This window comes from Netta rufina (assembly GCF_964035555.1).
Source record: "Netta rufina genome assembly, chromosome: 3".
In the NCBI taxonomy this organism is placed as follows: domain Eukaryota; kingdom Metazoa; phylum Chordata; class Aves; order Anseriformes; family Anatidae; genus Netta; species Netta rufina.
This window is the reverse complement of record NC_140125.1, coordinates 51,765,392-51,784,201: the sequence shown is the minus strand read 5'-3', so window position 1 is coordinate 51,784,201 and position 18,810 is coordinate 51,765,392. Positions and strand designations below refer to the sequence as shown.

At 38.8% G+C, this 18,810-nt stretch overlaps 1 protein-coding gene across 2 annotated transcripts in view; it reads right to left on the bottom strand.

The window, feature by feature from the left end:
- GRM1 (glutamate metabotropic receptor 1) overlaps positions 1-18,810 on the bottom strand; it is a gene marked incomplete at both ends in the record, with an annotated part of 182,295 nt that overhangs the window by 17,865 nt on the left and 145,620 nt on the right. For both annotated transcript variants that reach the window (XM_084283902.1, XM_084283903.1), the window contains 3 exons: positions 10,447-11,377; positions 16,603-16,729; positions 18,374-18,542. In XM_084283902.1, the coding sequence (XP_084140028.1) occupies positions 10,447-11,377; positions 16,603-16,729; positions 18,374-18,542 (1,227 nt within the window). The remainder of the gene's footprint in view (positions 1-10,446; positions 11,378-16,602; positions 16,730-18,373; positions 18,543-18,810) is intronic.

Sequence of the window (18,810 nt, the reverse complement as noted above, 5' to 3'; positions counted from 1 at the left end):
AGCAGGAAGTGAAGATGGAAGTTTTATAATTCCTCACTATTCTGCTTACAAACTCTTAAATCACCACGAAAAATAAAAAAAAAATAAAAAATCAACAGCCAAGAAAACATCTCTATTACAAACAGCAGTAGGACTGGCACTTTAGCAAAGACTGCATCCTGATTTTAGGCTGAATAGTGCGCCCGGAGTTAGCCTCTGCTTTGCCATGCATCATAACCAGCACAAATCTCTGCATCTTCTTCTGTGTTCAATGAAAATAAAATGAAGAATGTAAAACTTTTGGATGGCATAAAATGTCAGGGGAGGTAGTACATTTATCTGTAAATAAATGCGTCTGCATTTTGAAGTATTTTAGAAAAAAATGAACTTCTGCAGGTACCTAGATAATGTGCCGTGGCCTGTCCCTGCAATAGCTGGAATTCAGCTGATAATGATAAGGCACAAATGTTTGGAGGTTGTGGTCTCACAAAAGCTGGTGCAATTGGCAGTGGTTTGTACTGCTGGGACATATGTAAGCTGAGACTACTTGGTGTTTGTTTCCAAAGTTTAGTAATACTCCCTTTGCCATAAATACTTGTAGCTCTGAGAGTACCATGTGGGACAGGGGCTGTGCTACTGCTGGTGAGAATTTTTTTCAAAACCTTCCCTGAGATATGGAAGAGACTTGGAGAACATCCTAAATTTACACTGATGACCTAAGTCAGGGTAGACAGGTTTTTGTGTCTTGGTAACAGTGAGCATCATCCCGACAAATTTGCTCCCAAATACATTACTGATCAACTGACAGATCAAAGTGTGGACCTCTTTATTGCAGCCAGCAAAATGTATGTGCTGGTTTCTTCCACCAAGGTCTTCAAAGAAATTTCTTTAATAAAATATAGAGTGATATGGTGCTGAGACTAATTCTTTATTATCAGGATTAAACCCTGCTCAGATTTCATTTCTAATAGTGTGGTAAACCATACGTGCCTGACCAGGGAACTCTACAGTTCCTTAGCAGAGGTGGACCATCTTCTCTCTCCAGGACTGCGATTCACCTATGCATTACAAGGTCTTGATAAAAATCAGGTGCTCTGTCAGATGTTGCAAAAACATGCTGTAGTTTGGTTTGCAGCATTTAGCTATATGAGGGAGTCCTGCACTAAGGGGGGGTGCTCATTGCCAGCAGGTATATGTTTGGTGGGCAGAATATGAGATGCCTTTTTACATCAGTGGAAGAGGTGGAACAGGTGAACAAGAGATGTGGTCCTCTTTGTGGGCTCTCATGCTCATGTATTCACAAGCACTAAAAAGGATTAAATAAATTAGCAGCAGTTCTGCATTTCACACTAGCAACTTTGCACTAAATTGTTGGAATGAATCAAGAATATTTTTCAGACTACATCTTAACTTCAGGGGAAAACAAAACAAAACAAAACAAAATAACAACAACAACAAAAATTGTGCTTACTCTAGACAGTTATGTATAGTGCCTATGCTGTTTTATAGCTTTACCTTCATCCAGAGAGTATTAGAGATAGCAACTCTATCCTTCACTACCTGAATTTTTGTTCACCTCTACATTAGCTCAAAGATGTATGAAATTGCAAGGTGTCTCAGAGATCCTCAGAGAATAAGCACTTGCAGAATATCCTATGTGTTTATTCTAGCAAGTATTTGTACATGAATTATCATGTGTCCATGAAAAGTCACAGCTCTATTTCCTTCTGCTGAGGAAAGGTGAATAACTAAAGCCCAGGGCTGAAACATCACACCTTTGAGGATATGAAGGAGGTAAAATGCAATCTTGACTTAATCTTAAAATCTTAAAATTAGATTCTAGGAGACTTTTCATTTTGGTTCTTTATGCTGTTTCCATTTTAACATGCTGAATTAAATGAATAAACCTGTTATGCTTTTTAAAATGATATTTTAGTCACCCCCACTGAATATCTTTTTTTTTTTCTTTTTTTTTCTTTTTTTTTTTTTTTTCCCTTAGTATGTGCTTGTGGGTGTTAGAGTCTGATATATGTAATACAAGGAAATATCTAGGGTTTTATGTACTTACCAAGATGCAACCTGCAACACCAATTTATTTACCTGATGCTCTGAACAGGAGAATATTCCTTCCTTATTATTCTCACAGAGAGAATTCTAACCAAAACGATGTGAGATTATGGTGCTAAACAGATGAACAGCATTTGCTTATACCTACAAGTGAAGGCAATTGTTTGTATCACTCACTACTGAGTTGGTGCATTTTTACAGCATCCAAACTGAATTGTTATGACTGCATTTCAGAATAAAAAAGCAATAAATAATACATACAAATACAAAAATACAAGGAAATGTAATAAGTGATCAGTCAAGCAAGAAATTAAATTACAAGTGATGTTCCTATTCCTGTGTTTTATGCCAAAAAAGATGCTAGCCTCCCTCAGGCTTTCTGCAGTAGTGTGTTTGCTCCCCTTACAACAGGAAGCAGAGAAAGTGGTACATAGCTGCAAAGCTCCCCTCTGATATAATTGTGCATCTATGCATCATTGTGTTTGGATGGTAAAATTCATTATACAAGGCTGTCTGGTGCTACAGCAGTGCCCATAAGTAAAACAACATTTTATGATTCAGCATTTTGAGTGCAGCAAAATGAGACAAGCTGTAAAGTGAAATTCTCCACAACTCCTTTGATAAGAACCAGGCTGTATTCAGAGACCATTCCTTAGGTCTATCTCCTGTCAAAAGCCCCTGGGAGAACAGAGTAGTGAATATCCATGAAAAGAAAGTGGCAAAGCTGCCTGGGACAAGTACTTCTGAGAAAAGGAGGAAATCACAGAAAATCTTACACAACAGTCCTTTCACCTGAGGGAACTGACCAAATAAAATGTAGTTCTGACGGGTGATGAAGAAGCGGAATGCTGGATGGGAGCCCAGGGTACAGGTTCTGTGCCCAGTACACTGAATAATCTTGGGTTTTGTCTGTGGCTGGGCAGAGTGGGGAGGCTACCCTCACTGCCTTTACTGGGAGGCCACTGCAGAACCTCATAATTTTTCTATTTCTCTAAAATATAGTCTTGGCTAGCGTTTGCTTCATCACAGAAGTAAACCCAGAGGAATAAGCCTAGATCACCAGAACCCTTGTGCTGCACTGCATGTAAGCACAACTGTCCCAATGGTGTTGGATATCTGATCCTGTCCCCTCTCCTCAGCTTGTCTTAGGAGTGACTTGTAATTGTGCATGTGTTGGGATGTTCTTTAGCTGGGATAACTTGCAAGGAATACTTACAGTGACTTACTCAGCCTCCCCCTTATTTTTCATTAGAAGGAAAAGATAAATTCTCTATCTTCATACTAGCTATATTACATATATATAAGCAGGTACATCAGGTACATAGCTTGGTATATAATTTGGTATACACATTTGCCATGTCTGATTTTTAAATAAATATGATTTTTAGTATTTATTTAAATCACTAGGGAAAAAAAATGTAAGTGTGGAAGACACATCTCTGACTTATTTATCACCAATTTTATGGTTTTTTTTTTCAGATGTTTGGGATAGAACTACATCGTGTCTATTAAAGCAAATGCAAATTCAAGCTACCTAGCACAATGTTAGATATAACTATATAGCTCAAATTTAATAAACAATGTTGCAGCAAGGCTAGAAGAGATTGCTATTGGATTATTAAGTTTCAAATTCCCTTATTCTGTGTTTCTTTCCAATTCTTTCACATCAATTGTAAGAGTCCCTTGGAAATAGGTAACTGTCTTCTGGGAGTTTTAAATATTCACTTAAATCAATACACTGACAAGGACTGAACAGCTTGACTGAGTTTGTTGAATTTTCTTATTTGAAATTCACATCACATACAAGAGAGAACAGGGTAAGGGCTGTTACCTGTCACAGTGCTGTGTGTCCACAAAATCATTAATGGTTTAATCCTAGTAAATAGCCCAGCAAAGCCAGGAAACATACCAACTGCTGAGAGAGAGGTTTGGCATTAAAAACCTTCAATTATCCCTGTGAGCCTGAAAGATGGTTTCCCAAAAAGGTACTGTGACCTCAGAAAAGGGAGAAGGACTCAACTGCATAAGAATCTAAATGATCACTGGGGAGGGCTGCAGTGAGTGCAGCAATGGGTGCAAGTTGGCCTGCAGTAGGTGCTGCCTTCCTTCCCTGGGACAACTGTGGCACCATGGAACCAGACAAGAGCTGCCACATCTTCATCAGCGCTGTGAAGGAAGTGGACTGCTCTGTGATATTGCCTGGATCGGATGAGGCAGCACACTGAGAGCCCTGTGGACATGGTGCTCTGTGTCCTGACGGGGAGACAGGGGCCACACAGCCACATGCATGCTGCCATGGAGCAGCCCTGAACCAAAAACTGGGCCTGGACTACATAGTGGTTTTTGTTTGTTTGTTTGTTTGTTTTTATCTCTGTATTATTTCCCACTTTCAGGAGCTTACAGCCTCTGCTGTTTCAAAACTCTCTTCCATAATCTGCCTTACTCCTCTGGGTAAACCTTAGCAGGATGGCTGTGCAGACACAGCACATTTAAAGACTTTCTTGTAAATGCCTTGGAATGCAGTGTATTCCAAGGTCTGTAATGGTCAAAAAAAAAAAAAAAAGGGCTGTTGTATTGTGCATGCAATACTATCACAGTATATGGAAAGTTTACCCACAGCATCAATTTAATTCTCTGAACTGCAAAGCAAGCTGGCATACCATTTCCTTTTAGATTCAGTGATTGTCTCTGTACTGACCAGCTGTATGATAAGAAGGTAAAATTACAACATACAGTTATCTGTACAACAAATATTTAAAGATAACTCTTACAGGCTAGGAGTTGCAGTTTAGGACCAAAGAAAAAACTCTGTATTGCAGACATCTCAGATTGGGCTCACGTCCTAGAGTGTAGAAGTTTAGAAATATATATATATATTTATTTTTTTTTTGTAGGAGAAGGTACAATGCTTATTATTAGTCCTCCTTGCACTTTCCACTAAATCCTCATTTCAGATCTTTTGATGCATTTCAACCAGACAGAGTGAAATTATCTCTGTACAGCTGTGCCAAGTTGAGATTGTTTTTTATTTGATTTCACACATTTTAGCCTGCTGAGGTCAGAACAAAAGACATTGTTTTCCTTACATTACAAGTTTTTTCATCTTCTGTTCACACTTCTCTGCTGCCCCTTTGCTTCCGTAATACCCTACTTAAAGATAGCATATTGGCTGCATGGAGTAGTAACCTGAGAATGAGAAAAGGGAATACTCCCAGGCATCTCCTCCTGTGATGAGGTGCTCCAGTTGGATCAAGTGAGAGGCTGTGAATGATCTGCATTTGTATGACTGCAACTGAACATGCTGAACATTTACTCTCTGTTTCTGGAAGCTCCAACTCTTGCCATGCTGTACAGTGCAGTTGCCTCCTCCCACCACCATAAAAACAGTGAAACAAAATGTCCTACCTTCTGGCCATACTTATGCTAAGATTCCCCTCACTGCTTGTCTGTGGGAGGCTTTGAAACGGAAGGAGCTGAAGAGCCCAAAAGCCTTTTTGGACTGTGAGTCGCCAAGTGAAATGCATCCCAGAAAAACGTGGCATGTCAGCACAGCTTGCTCAAGATGAAATGGCAACTCAGCAAGTCAGTTTAAAGAGAAGGGGTAATTTAAGAATACCTGGAGAGAATTTTATAACTTGCAAGACAAAAAAGCAGATGGTTTCTAAGTCCTGGTAAGGGAGTACACATGAGTTACTAGAGGTAGCTGAGAAACATATTTCCCAGCTAAATTTCCCAGTACACACAAAAAAAGGATGAAGAACAGGAACAGGCTCATGTATAGAAAACCAGAGAGAATGTACTAGGAGATGCTGGGTTGCCTGACTCCCTTTTATTGGAATAAAATACAGCCACTTTGAAAGACTTTTTGTCCAAGTGACCGCCTGGACACTGCTTAGAGATGCCTGGGTGAGCAGACTAGAGGCATGGACAGCCAAAACAAGTCAAAAGCATAAATAAAAAGTATGGGCTTAGAAATATTTAAAAACAACCATTAATTTCTCAGTGCAGGCAGCTGGAGGAAAAATAACTGAATGCAAGTGTATTAAAAGGGTATACAAGGGTATACAGGTGGCTCAAGCACTAATGTGGAGTCCTGGCCACAAAGTGAGTCTTGCTAGTTGGCCTTCCCATCACCTCAAATTTTGCCACACAACTTATGCTGACAGCTAAATCCTTGCTTATTCTGATTCAAAATGCACTAAAATGGTGTCCAGACCTGGGCTCTTTACCAAAAATTTAAAATAATTTATGTGTGAGGACTGAGGCAGTAGCTCAGCATTACCACCAAAATGGCAGCTAATTACTCAGAGGTGCACAAAGAACTTAACTCCTATGTCCTCCTCAGCAATCCTCCTCCACTGATCCTTCTCTTGTGCAACCCACAAGAAGTCTCAGGTCTTGCTGAGTGTCTCAAGCTCTACCTGACATGCATGTGTGGACTACAGAAAAGCCATGCAAGAAACCCCACTCCAGCCTCCTGTACCTGACCAGGGTCCATTTGAAGCAGTGGCTGGAAAAGGCTGGAGAAGATCAGTATCTTCAAAATCAATGGTTATTTTTTTCTGCATGTAGCCCAGAAAGGAGCACTGCTTCCTTGGGGAGACATGTTGTAGGCTATGATGAGGGTGGAGGGAGCTCACTACAGAGTGAGAGACACATCAGGCAGGGCTGCATCCCACCTCAGCCCTTCCTCCCTTACATCTGCCCTTGATATCTGACAGGCATTTTCTCAGAGTGCTACTCTTCAAGCTGATTGAGCCTCATAGACCAAAGTACGATTCATGGTCAAGTACTAGGCAAGTACTTGACCACAGCAAGACCCATATTAGAAAGTTTCAATCTCACAGCTGGAAAAAAAGATGAAAAAGGCTCTCCTAAAAATGCTGCTATGTCATCATCCTGTAACAGCCAAGATCTTATAATGCCACCAAGCTGCACACTCTAACAATAACTGCCCCACCCCCAGCCTCAATAAATGCAGCAGAGATCACTCTCTCGATCTCTCCTGATGGAGCTGTTCCATTTTTTATAAATATTTAAATATTCATTTGACAAGAGGAAGAGACTGACAATATCTTAGTACTGAAGACATTCACAAGGGATCTCTCAGCCCCAGATTTGAGTTGTCTCACAGAATAATACAGAGTATTTCTCTAGGGTTTGCATCAGGATTTTTTTCCTCTTTTCCAGGACACACTGCTGGTCAAAAACAGAGAGAAAGGGGGAGACTTGCCCTGGAGCAATGTGTTGTCCAGCTATAGGACATTCATCTGGAATGTGAAGGAGATGTTCTTACCCTAAGTGAATACCTTAACTAGTGTCTGTTGGGGTAAAGATCCCTCACACCTTACCAATTGCTTCATCCCTACATGGGGAAAAAAAGTCATCCTGGCCCAGAGAGGATCTTTCCCATCAAAATCCAATTCTATGAAACATTTTGAGAGGCTAGAATTTTCTGATGGGAAACATACCCTACTGGAAAGTTCCCAGCAAGCTCTATTTAAAACAGTGTTGTCTGTAATCACTCACAGTTCAACTCAGCCAAGTAAGAGAGGGTTCACACCTTCATGATTGCACACAGCATCTTCAGAGTGCCACAGATAATAAAAGCAGCACACTTTGTTATTTATGTAAAGACCAATGTTACCGAATAATTTATTTTCATTGAAAGGTGTTGGTAGTTCAGCTGGGACAGCCATTTTCCAAGTTGACCTCTGTAACAGCACCAGATATAGCTGAAGGTTTTCTATTGACTAATAGATCCTATGTTAATGGATTTCCCTAGTTAATTCTTCTGCTCTACTTTACAAAGGAGAAAGGAAGAGCAGGTTGGCTGGCTCTACTTCTAAAGCTAGTAGTTAAACTAACAACACAACATTGAAGATTGGTCTTTTAACAAGGTTTGCGTAAGTTTGATTTGCCCTTGTAAATATAAACTAGCTTCCTCTATTAAAGTTAACTCAATTTAACTCTATATCTGCACACTAATGTAATTTAAATGGATACCACTTCTCTGTTTAGAGGAAGGAAATGGAATCACTAGATTAGCAGAGGAGAGGTTCAATGCAGACAGAAAGAGAAGGATGAAAATTGAGGAATAGTGAAAGAAAAACAATTTGGCAAGAGAAGGAAGAGATGACAAGAAAATTGAAAGTTTGTGAAAAACAGCTGGAAAACAAATCCTTTATGTGAAACTGATAGCCATTTACAGGGAGGGACATGTGGCTATATGGACGGACAATTACAGTATTAAGAATATCACTGCACTCAGGGATCTGACTTATTGAAGGAAAACTCAAAAATAAATCCCAAATTTCAATAGGAAAATAAAAACATTGAAAATCAGTCTGCAGGCCATTCCTATTGGCATTAAGCATGTTTCAGTTCTTTCAAACCCTGTTTTAGGAAAGACCTTAACACACATTTTAGTTAACTAAGTGCTTGCAAAGCTCTAACAAATTCTACCTTTTCCTTCTTGGTTTCCTCAGTGGCTCCCAGTTCTGTGCCTGTCAGCACAATGTCCTTAGAAACTTTGCAATAGACTCTGTTAGGAACTAAAATATCCTCCAAAACCCTAAAATGACCTTTTGTACTTCTTCGTGTCCATGTATGGAGAGGTATGCTGTCCTTCCTCATAAGCAAGCCTAGCATGCCCCTACCTCTGTGTTGGTTTAGGTGAGGAATATAGCAGTAACTGTGCAAGAGGTTTAGATCAGAGATTGACATTTTGCTTTGTAAAACAGCTGGCTGCTTGACCTGAGACTAAAAAGCAAAATTCATAGTAACTAGGTTTTGAGTTTTGAGTTGAGAAGAGTACCGTAAAACTCTGTATTGGCTTTCTGTCTCTGTTCCACTCACTGGGGCTCACCAGAGGCCAAGAAATACTTATAAAAATTATGCAACAAAGAATTTGATAAAAATCTCAGGAAAGCTTCATTGTTTTATGAAGGTGACAATGCTTAGGGGAAGCTGTTTTTTCAAGTAGAAGAAATCTTTTCTTATATTGTGAACTGTATTTGAAATTTACTAGATTTAGATATTTTTAAGCAGAGGGTGGTTTTGTTTTGTTTTGTTTTGTTTTGTTTTGTTTTTGTTTGTTTGTTTGTTTTTTAATTATTATTATTATCGTTTGTTTGTGGTTGTTGTTTTTTGTTTGTTTGTTTGTTTTCAGGAAGGTAAAAGAACAGTGAGGACTCCATGGCACACTGAGTTGCATATATGGGTTATTTATGTCTCCGTTCATTTTTTTTCCAACCCCTTTTCTGGTAACAAAATAAAATGTACTGAAGTAGCATAAAGTAAAAGTTAATTACAGCATCAGTTCTGTATGGTATTACCTTCATCCTTATCCTTTTCATCTCCAGGACATATGAAAACAGTTCTTATGCAAACTGAATCAAAACCAATTCTCAAGTGACTCAGAGAAACCTACAGATCCTAAAGAGATGGAAATTAACCAAATTTTAATTCTATCAGGAAACTCACTGGTTCTTCATTATTTTGATAAGTTTTTTCAAATTGTGACAAAAATAATCTAAGCTTATGTCTAGCCCCATGGTGCTTCTTTAAAGATTAAGAAGCAATAAGATAATAAAGATTGCAAACATTCTGACAGCTGCTCAGAGGGAGATGATGTTTAAAGTTCTCTCTCCCCCTCTCCTGCAGCATGGTTGTTTTTATTCTTTTACAAGGAGAATAACAGGCTCAACAGATGTGGATGCAAGCTCGTGTTCACCTTCAGTTGACCTCTACAACTTTTCACACCAACACTGGGTTTGGGAACATGGACAAGTTTACACTGCTGATGATTAAGAGACTTGTTCATAATTCTGAATATTAAATAGAGCACAGGCATAGTATGAAGGGTGCTTTTGGATGACAATCATGAGGACTGTAACAAAACACTACCTTACAAACTAATGTTCAAACCCCAGCTTTCACACACAGATCCCAATGGTCTCAGACAAGTACATGTGATTTACAACCACTCAGACACAGATTTCTGCTCCCCTTTCCCAAAAGGCTACGTTTGTACTTCAGTTTGGAGAGTAATGCAGAGCATCTGCTCATAGGGGTTTGTGACCCCTGTCTCATGAAGAGAGATGGGAGAAGATGGAATTGGAACTTGGTTTCTCTGCAGCGTAACCCGCCTGAGTCACCCCAGAGGTAGAAGGGGTTGTGTACAGGGCTGCCTTTAGAGCAGGAGAGAAAATGAGAAGCAACATGTCAACATCCATCTAAGATTTAGATCTAAAGGATCATTTCTACCTTTTCTGCTACACGTGAGATGAAAAAACTTTACATACCTTACTATTCAGCAAACTATGGTCAACCAAGAGAGGATGGCAAAGAGAGAGACATAAAATACAGATAGATCTGTACCTGCAGTCAATCACTTACTTTGGATTTCCAGCCCCTGGTTTCTTTCTCCGGAATATGTTGAGGAAAGTGTTGGACTTGCAAGGTGCCTTGCCGTCCCCGACATGCATACGCACCACATCTGAGGTGGTGAAGGCACTGCGGACATTCCTCTCGGGCTTGGCTATGATGATGTACATCTTAGGAGTGAACATGCACCCCAGGGCCACTGTCACACTCAGGCTCACTGCGAAACAAGTGGTGATAATCTTGTAGTTGCTCCCAAAATAGATAGGCACAAAGGCCAGCCAGATGATACAAGTGGTGTACATGGTGAATGCAATGTACTTGGCCTCATTGAAATTGGCAGGCACATTGCGAGTCTTGAAGGCATAGTATGTGCAGCTCATGATGAGGAGTCCATTGTAGCCCACAGGAGCCACAACTCCTAGGTTGCTGGTGTTGCAGATAAGGTAAACTTCCTTAATACTGGGGTAGGAGAGGATGGGCATTGGGGGCTCCAGGATGATCAGTGTGACCACCAGTGTCAGCTGCACACTGATCAAAATGGAGGCAATGACCACTTGGGCCCATGCACTCATGAAACGTGGCTTGCGGGTACAGATCTTCTTTTTGCTGCCTGCCAGAATGCGTGCAATGCGGTTGGTTTTGGTCACAAGGGCAGAATAACACATGGCAGAGGAGAGACCCACCAGAAGGCGCTGGAGGTAGCAGGATGTTGTGGTGGGTTTAGCTATAAGGGTGAAAGGGCAGACGTAACCCAGAAAGATGCCAGCAAGGATTATGTAGCAGAGCTCCCGGCTGGAGGATTTGACAACAGGGGTGTCCCTGTAGAGCACAAAGATAAGGGTGACAAACATGGTGACCAGGATCCCCAGGCAGGAAAAGACCACAGCCACAATAGACTCTATATTGCTCCACTGGAGGTACTTTACAGGGATGGGTTCACAGCCTGCAGTGTACAGAAAAGAAACAGAGTGTTAGAAAAGTATCTGCTTGAAGAAATAACTTTTTTCTTTTTTTCTGGCTTCCAATATAATCTAAATATTAGCTTATGCTTATGTGCCATCGATTATTAAAACCATTTTACAAATGGCTGAACTGCAGCATGAAAAGGTTTAGATGAAATATGCTCAAAAACACAGCCATCAATTTTGGGTGACCCAAACATTTGCTTATGATGCTACAAAGGGAAATGAGATTTAGAAAATATTTTCTTATTCATGTTGGAAGGACTGCATACAAGCCCAGCAAATCAAAGGCGGAACCCAACACCATCACTTCATTTCAGCATGAATGGGATTATTTCAAGTCAGAATGGCAGCTTTTTAACCTCTTCAGATTAATTTATTTTAATCTGCATCAAAACAAGTATAAAAACCCGCTACATTTTTCTGAGGTGATTTTATAAAGAAAATAGAGTATTTAAATATCTGTTACAGGCAGAAAAATCATAAATCCAAAGTCATAATGGAACTGCACCATGGATACCATACCTTCTCATATATTTCTGCTTCTTTTCTTTTTTTCCTTAACATTACCTTATTTTCACTTTTTCAAACCCTCTGCTCTTTGTTTTTCTTCTACACTCCTTTCATCAGCTCTATTAAATAATGTAATTCATTTCTTATGGAAAAGTCAAACCCACAAAACCTCTCTGCCTTTAGAAAATAAATGGAAAAGGACTCCTTTATGACTAGTACAGATGTGCAAGTATACGTATCAGTTCAAATGGTGCTTAACTGTCAGAGCTCTCTCTCACACCTCTCACCACAAAAAGGAATCTGTGCTGGAGATATAATATCATCAGTAAATATTACATAGCAAATAAAATCTTTTATGTTAATGGGATGTTGAGGTTGGGAAGCTGAGCTACTCTGAACTTTCATTCTGGCATTTCCTGATTTCTGTTCTTGACTTAGCAGTGTTAACATGCTTTATGGTTATTTTCTGAGGTTTAAAATAAAACCAGAACGAACAAGAGATCAGTACCTCCATGAGCCATTGGCAGAGCTGGGGTTGTCAAGCCACCAGACTAAAGGTGGTGGTATTTACCTTGCAAGAGAAACACTTTTTAACTCGGTTTCATTGCTGAATCTTAGCAAGTGTCCCAGTATTGTGATGAGCAAGAGTCATGCTCAGCCTTTTTCTCTTCAATATGGAGTATATCTTCAGAAGTCATCCTGTATGAACTAAGAGCTTCTGAGGCCCAGAATTCTGCCCAATCTGAATGTATATTCCACATGTTGACAAAAAAAATTACCAATCAATACTTATAACAAAATGTAAACTCCTCCCTTCTAAATACAGAATAAGTAAGCAGAGGTATGGATCAAGGCTGAGCAAACAGAGTTTTGCTGTAACCCCACTGTGAGAAAGAAAAAAGTTTTTTTTTGTTTAAATTAAAAAAAAAAAAAAGAAAAAAAGAAAAAAGAGTAAGCCTGAGGCAAAGTCATGACATGGAAAATTTCTGCATGAACTTTTAATGTCTTCCAATGTCATATGAACTGAAACAATGCCTTATAATTCTGTACTCGTTTTATCTAAGAGTGCCAGCTTGACTTAACTACAGGTAATGCTACCGCCTGTAACATCAAAAACAACAGGAATGATAGTGTGTGCATCTGGATGTCTTATTTTATAAAGGAAAGGGATTCTCTTTTGCTCAGAAAGATCTGTTCAAGACTCAGACGGGTGAGGAAAAACTGTTCTTCCAATCAGTATGTTTCTGGTGAAACGTAATTAAGAAAAAGCTTTTTATTAGAAGTAGGAGCCTCTGGCCATTAGCTGCAGCAGCCCTGAGCAGGAATTAGCTATTATTTTCATTTAATAGTGGACTAACAGTCAGAAGCTACTGTTCTTTGATTAATACATGCAGAGCTCTTTTCTTAAACCAGAAGAAGGTCTGTGGTTTCTGGAAGGCTTCAGTTTTAATGTGTGTTTTAAGCTTAGCAACATAAGCCATACTCATATTATTCTATCTTAACGTGTTTGAAAACTTTGCCCTGATTCAGCATGTAGGTAAGTCTATTGATCGCTTTAAGCTTATCCTGTGCAAGGTTTTAGAAACCTGTTTTGTTATATCAGTGCAATTCCTGCGCACTGTCAAGCCCCAAGAGCCACGTATGCTACAAACATTGCAAAAAACAGCCTGCACTGCTTATATCAGCAAACAGTTGTTGGTTGTCAGCATCTGTGAAGGTGGGTCGTTTCCCAGCTAAGAGACAGTAGGCTCAGGAAGCTTGTCAAGATAGGGGGAGGATGCTCAGGAAACAGTGTACTTACAAGTTGCATACATGAAATAAAAATAAAATAATAATAATAATAATAATAATGATTTAAAAAGAGAAAGAATCATTGTCAAAAACTTCACAGTTAAAAGTTTCTAGTAAAAAGCTTTTTGGTAGTTTTCATCTTCTATTGCACTTTAACCATGAGTCATTTCCCAGAGCAGGCTAATCAATTTTTCTTTTTTAAATTTTATTTTTAAATTTTGTTCATAATTCAAGGCCAATAAGACACTCCAAGATATTTTCTGAGGTCATTAACACATCCCAGGTAGCTGATAGCCCCAAGCCTTTGTAATTCGTTTCATAATAGCTCTATAAAACTTCTTCTCTTATCTTGTTTTAGTGCTTGTTTAAGATGGAGAAAAGTGGGTTTACTAGCCTGACATTCATTGCTCTTATACAATTTCTATTACTATAAAAGATCTCTCTTCTTCCTTGCACAAGACCTTAAGACACTAGTTTTAGTGATGATTTGTCAGATCAGTTTAACTGTACAGTTTACATTATTTATGGTGAGAAATTTCTTTGTGCCTGCTGACTCCACTTCACTGAATGCATATTTAGCAGATGTAATCTAAAAAATATTTTATATTTAAAACTAATATTTAAACCTCTGGAAAGGGTTGCTGAGCAGCAGAGACTAATTTCAAATGGAGAAAATATACATCTTGAAAAGTCTTAGGAAATAGGTTAGTATGCAATCCATGTTTCTTAAAAGGACTAAGGATTTTAAAACCTCCATCTGTGATGGAAAATAAGACTAAAATTGCACACATGTGTAGCATTTATGACTTAAGGTAAAGGGAAAAACAATCTGGAATGCGAGATGTTAACGTCTGTGTCTAGATGCTACAGTGACTGGCAGGGTATGAATACAACACACAAAACCAAATTATAAAAACATATTTGATGGGGGAAATACTGGCAAGGAAAAAGAATTTCATACTAAATAGCACCAACAGTGACTCAAGCAAAGCCCAAAAGTCAGAGTTTGTCTAGCTCAATTTCCCTTTCTGTAACCCTGATATAAGGGTTAAAAAAGAATCTTTCTCCTCGATTGGAAGGAATGAAGGAGCTGTACAGAAACAGACTGCCATTTTGATGTTCTCTAGGAAATCAGTCGATGGCTATGCTGTCATTTGACTGATGCCACTGTGATTTTAGAACAGCAGCAGCCCAGTCTCCTTGCTGAGAAGAAACACAAATCAGCAGGTCACTTACTGATTTCATTAAAAGTTAATAGATTGCAACATGCCCCTGAGATTTTTTCCAGCACTCATGCTTTCTTCAACTCCTTTCGGCAGTGTCTGTCATTTTGACATGCCCCCTTTTGAGCTATTTTGGGCAGCTAGTAGCACTGAACCATATTCGCTCAAGTGCACATTGATCTCTCACTATGTTCTTGTTCTGCCTTATTGATTAAAAAGAAGTCCTAGTTTTCTTCCCTGAATAGTAGATACAAACAATTCTGTGAACCTCCAAGAATGTGGTTCTCTGTGGATATCTGCTTTAAAATTAGCAGACATTGGTATCCCAGAAAGTGGGGGTTGAATCTGAGCTTTTCCAGTGATCAGGACATTTATAAAGGATGCTGTAGATTTTCTAGTGTCTAGAAAAACAATATGCTTTTCCACAACTGGGACCCTTATGGAGGTGTTTATTAAAAATTCCTCTTCTTTCAACCCATTTACATGAAACTTAAAGGAACCAAATGATCGTTGAGATCTCTGTATCCTGATAAATATGTTTGAAATAGGTTCCGTTGCACACCACAGAAAAAGAGGGAAGGAGACTGTTGGAGTCAGAGGTATGGGGTACAGACACACATATGGGAACTTGGAGAGCTTATTTTCCATTAAAAAAAAAAAAAAAAAAAAGTCAAATTTTCTATTTTGTTGTGATTAATAATACACTTTTTAGCTGGAAAAGTGGCCAGCTTTCCCTCCCAAAAGAAAACCCCTGAAAGTTCACTTGGCTTCAGTGACTAGCTATGTGTTTGGTGCTGTGGGAACATCCAGTTGCCCCCCAGTTATATTGAAGGACCATGATGTGATAAGTTGTACAGTTGATCGTCAGCTAGGTAGTGAAATCATTTCTCTGACTATACTCTGCTGAATACTGGCAGCAAAATTTTGCAGATGCAGCATGAGGCAAGGTCTTTCATAGTGATACAAAGTAAACCCCAAGGTCAAGGTGGTGCTTCTGAATGCATTATGTGTATTGTCTTGAGGTAATAGTTACTGTAAAGCCCAGAGCAGGTGTGAGCAGTTGACCTTGATAGGTAGAAAAGATCAGAAGGATGCCATAGCATACAACTCATTCAAAGCATATTCACAGGGGAGACAAATTCTAATTTTCCCTTTCCAAATTTTCCCTTTGTTCTGCCAGCCTTTTTTAAGATTTTATTGATGTTCCTTTTGCTGGTGGGTGTAGAAAGAATGATTTTTATACAAAAGGAAATTCTGATAGTTACTGCAAGCCTAGAAATCCCAAATAAATTATTACTAATTGCAAGATAGAACAAGAGGAAAGAGTTTCATGCCAAACTGACAAAGATGCACCGAGCTCTTGTGATATTCAGTGCTAAAATTGCAGCAAATACTGCTAAGTTCATTGGTAGTTTTAGCAGCTTTATTAATGCTGTTGCTACCTAACGGGGAGGAACAGACAAAATATGTCATTTCTTCTTGGTAAAATTTCACTGTCTATTTTCACTGCTGTTGAACTGAACCAAAACATGTAGCACCTTTCACCCTAACCTACACTGGGATGTGTGCTTAAATATGTCCCTTTACTATCTTTGCATACTATCACCTTACTCTCCACCACATGCCATTCTCATTGTGCCCTGTCAAATGGGAATGCATTTGGAGGGACACATCCCTACCTGTCAGTTCAGCATTCGGCCACCAGCCAAGCTCACAGGCTTTACAGGTGAATTCATCCTGAACAAATTCATTCTCCTTGCAAGCAGTGCAAATCCAGCAGCAGCTCACTTCTCCTTTCCTGATGACCTGTAATGCAAAACATATCCTCAGCAATGAGCCTCTATAAGAGAACACAGAACCCCCCACAGCAAACAGGCACTGCCTGCATTGTTTAAATGACAGGATTCCTGCATATGGGACATTGCAAACAATTAAAAAATGTGTCCTGGATTTATGTTTACCCCTTTGTGTTAAAAATTGTGCTTACAGGTTCAAAGATAATCTCTTAGGACAATTTATTTATTTATTTTCCTGAGTTGAAAGTGCAAAACCATTTTCCCTTTTAGTACAGTGTCACAGTAAGTGTTATATTTTCAACCAAACTTGAGAAGAGGTTTAGTCTGAGAAATGACTCAGGTTGGGACAAAGTCCTTCAGCTCACACTTAATATCTGTTGAATAGTAAAAAGCAGTAAACAAAGTCAAATATTAGAATAAAGACTGATTCATGCATTTACTTATATATTTTATAATATTATTTAATATATTTTATATATTATGTATATATTATATATATATACACACAAGCACAAGCACAAGCACATAATTTCTAATTTACAATAAAAATTGTAAATTAGATTCTGTCTCTGTTTGTCAGAAAGGAAGAATCCAGCCTTCTCTTCAGAATCTTCCTATCCATCTATATGCAGAGCTAAGAAAAATACAAAATGTTGTGGTTTTTTTTGTTTTTTTTTTTTTTTTTTTTAATTGAATGATGTATATATATTTTTGGTTAGCATTTCCTCCGGCATTCTGTGGAAAGAGTCCAATAGACTTCAATGGGAGATGAAGCTGGCATTTTGTATGCATGTTGTTTACATATACACACATACACAAACTGCACAATCTCAAAAACAGAAAAGATATTTTGGAGGGCAGTAAATACTAGTACTGTTTCCCCTCCAAGACTGCTGGAGTATGTCACTAAGCCTTTGCCAAATCAATCATCAATCATCTATGGCTCATAGTAGCAATATACAATTTAAAAGCTGCAGATATGTTTATTAAGTGAAATTAGAAAGGAGAATCTTTTTTAAGGTGATATTCCTGAATGGGCTTCTTGATATTTTAAACTTACTGTGTCCATAGCATTTTAATAGTGGTAGAACAGGTCTTTATGTCATCCAGACCAGATATGGCAGGTGGCAAAGTACAAGCTTGATACAAGTGCTACTGTTTGGTAAACAAAGAGTGATTTCATTTGTTTTTCCATACCTCCTGTTATGAACATGAGATATAAATGTGCTTTTTAATTATTATTTTTTTCTCACAGGTGCTATTTTTGGAACAAAATACTGGATTCCCATGGGTTACATTATTTTAATGCCCCTGAGTGAATCCCAGCCACTGACCAGTGTAGGCAATGACTAAGAGAAAATCTTGTTCTTTCTCACATAAAGGGAAATTTAATTCAAATCTTGTCATACTGAAAGATTCTGCATCAATGACAATTTTAGAAAGCATGGGCCTTTATATGGGATTTTAAGAATAAAATGTTGATCTAGGAGTCTTTCTACAATTTCGGCTTTCCTGCAGAAATTGTAGAAATATAATTTCCTGTTCTAAGTAACACCCTCTGTTTCCCTTGGCTTGAAAGAAGATTGCTTGGATTTAGTGAAAAAGCACTGCCTGGTTATTCACATTTCTATGGAACAAAGGATCTGATGCAAACCTTAATTTGCCCCTTCAAGCAAGGCTCGCTGCACACTGATCGGACCATCCCACTCTTGTTCATCTGAATCCTGTAGTCATCAATGTTGAGCACACCCTCGTGCCAGGTTCCAATGAGGACATAGTCATAGCGGTTGGGCTCTATGTACTGCAGGTTCATGATGTCATACCTGAAAGGGAAAAAATAGGAAGCTAGTCACTGACCTGCGATAGAAAGGATAAAACTCCCTAGGGACTAGGGTTTCACATTGTCAGCAAATACTGTGAGATTTGCAGTAGAATCATGGTAAATAACAACTCTGATTGTCACATAATTACTGATCGACTGCCCCATTCACATAAAACTGTGCGTAAAAAGTTGTGTGTCCAGGAAGAACTGTATACCAAAGAAAGAAAGCTCTGCTGAAGATTCACATACATGTATAAGCACTGTTTGGA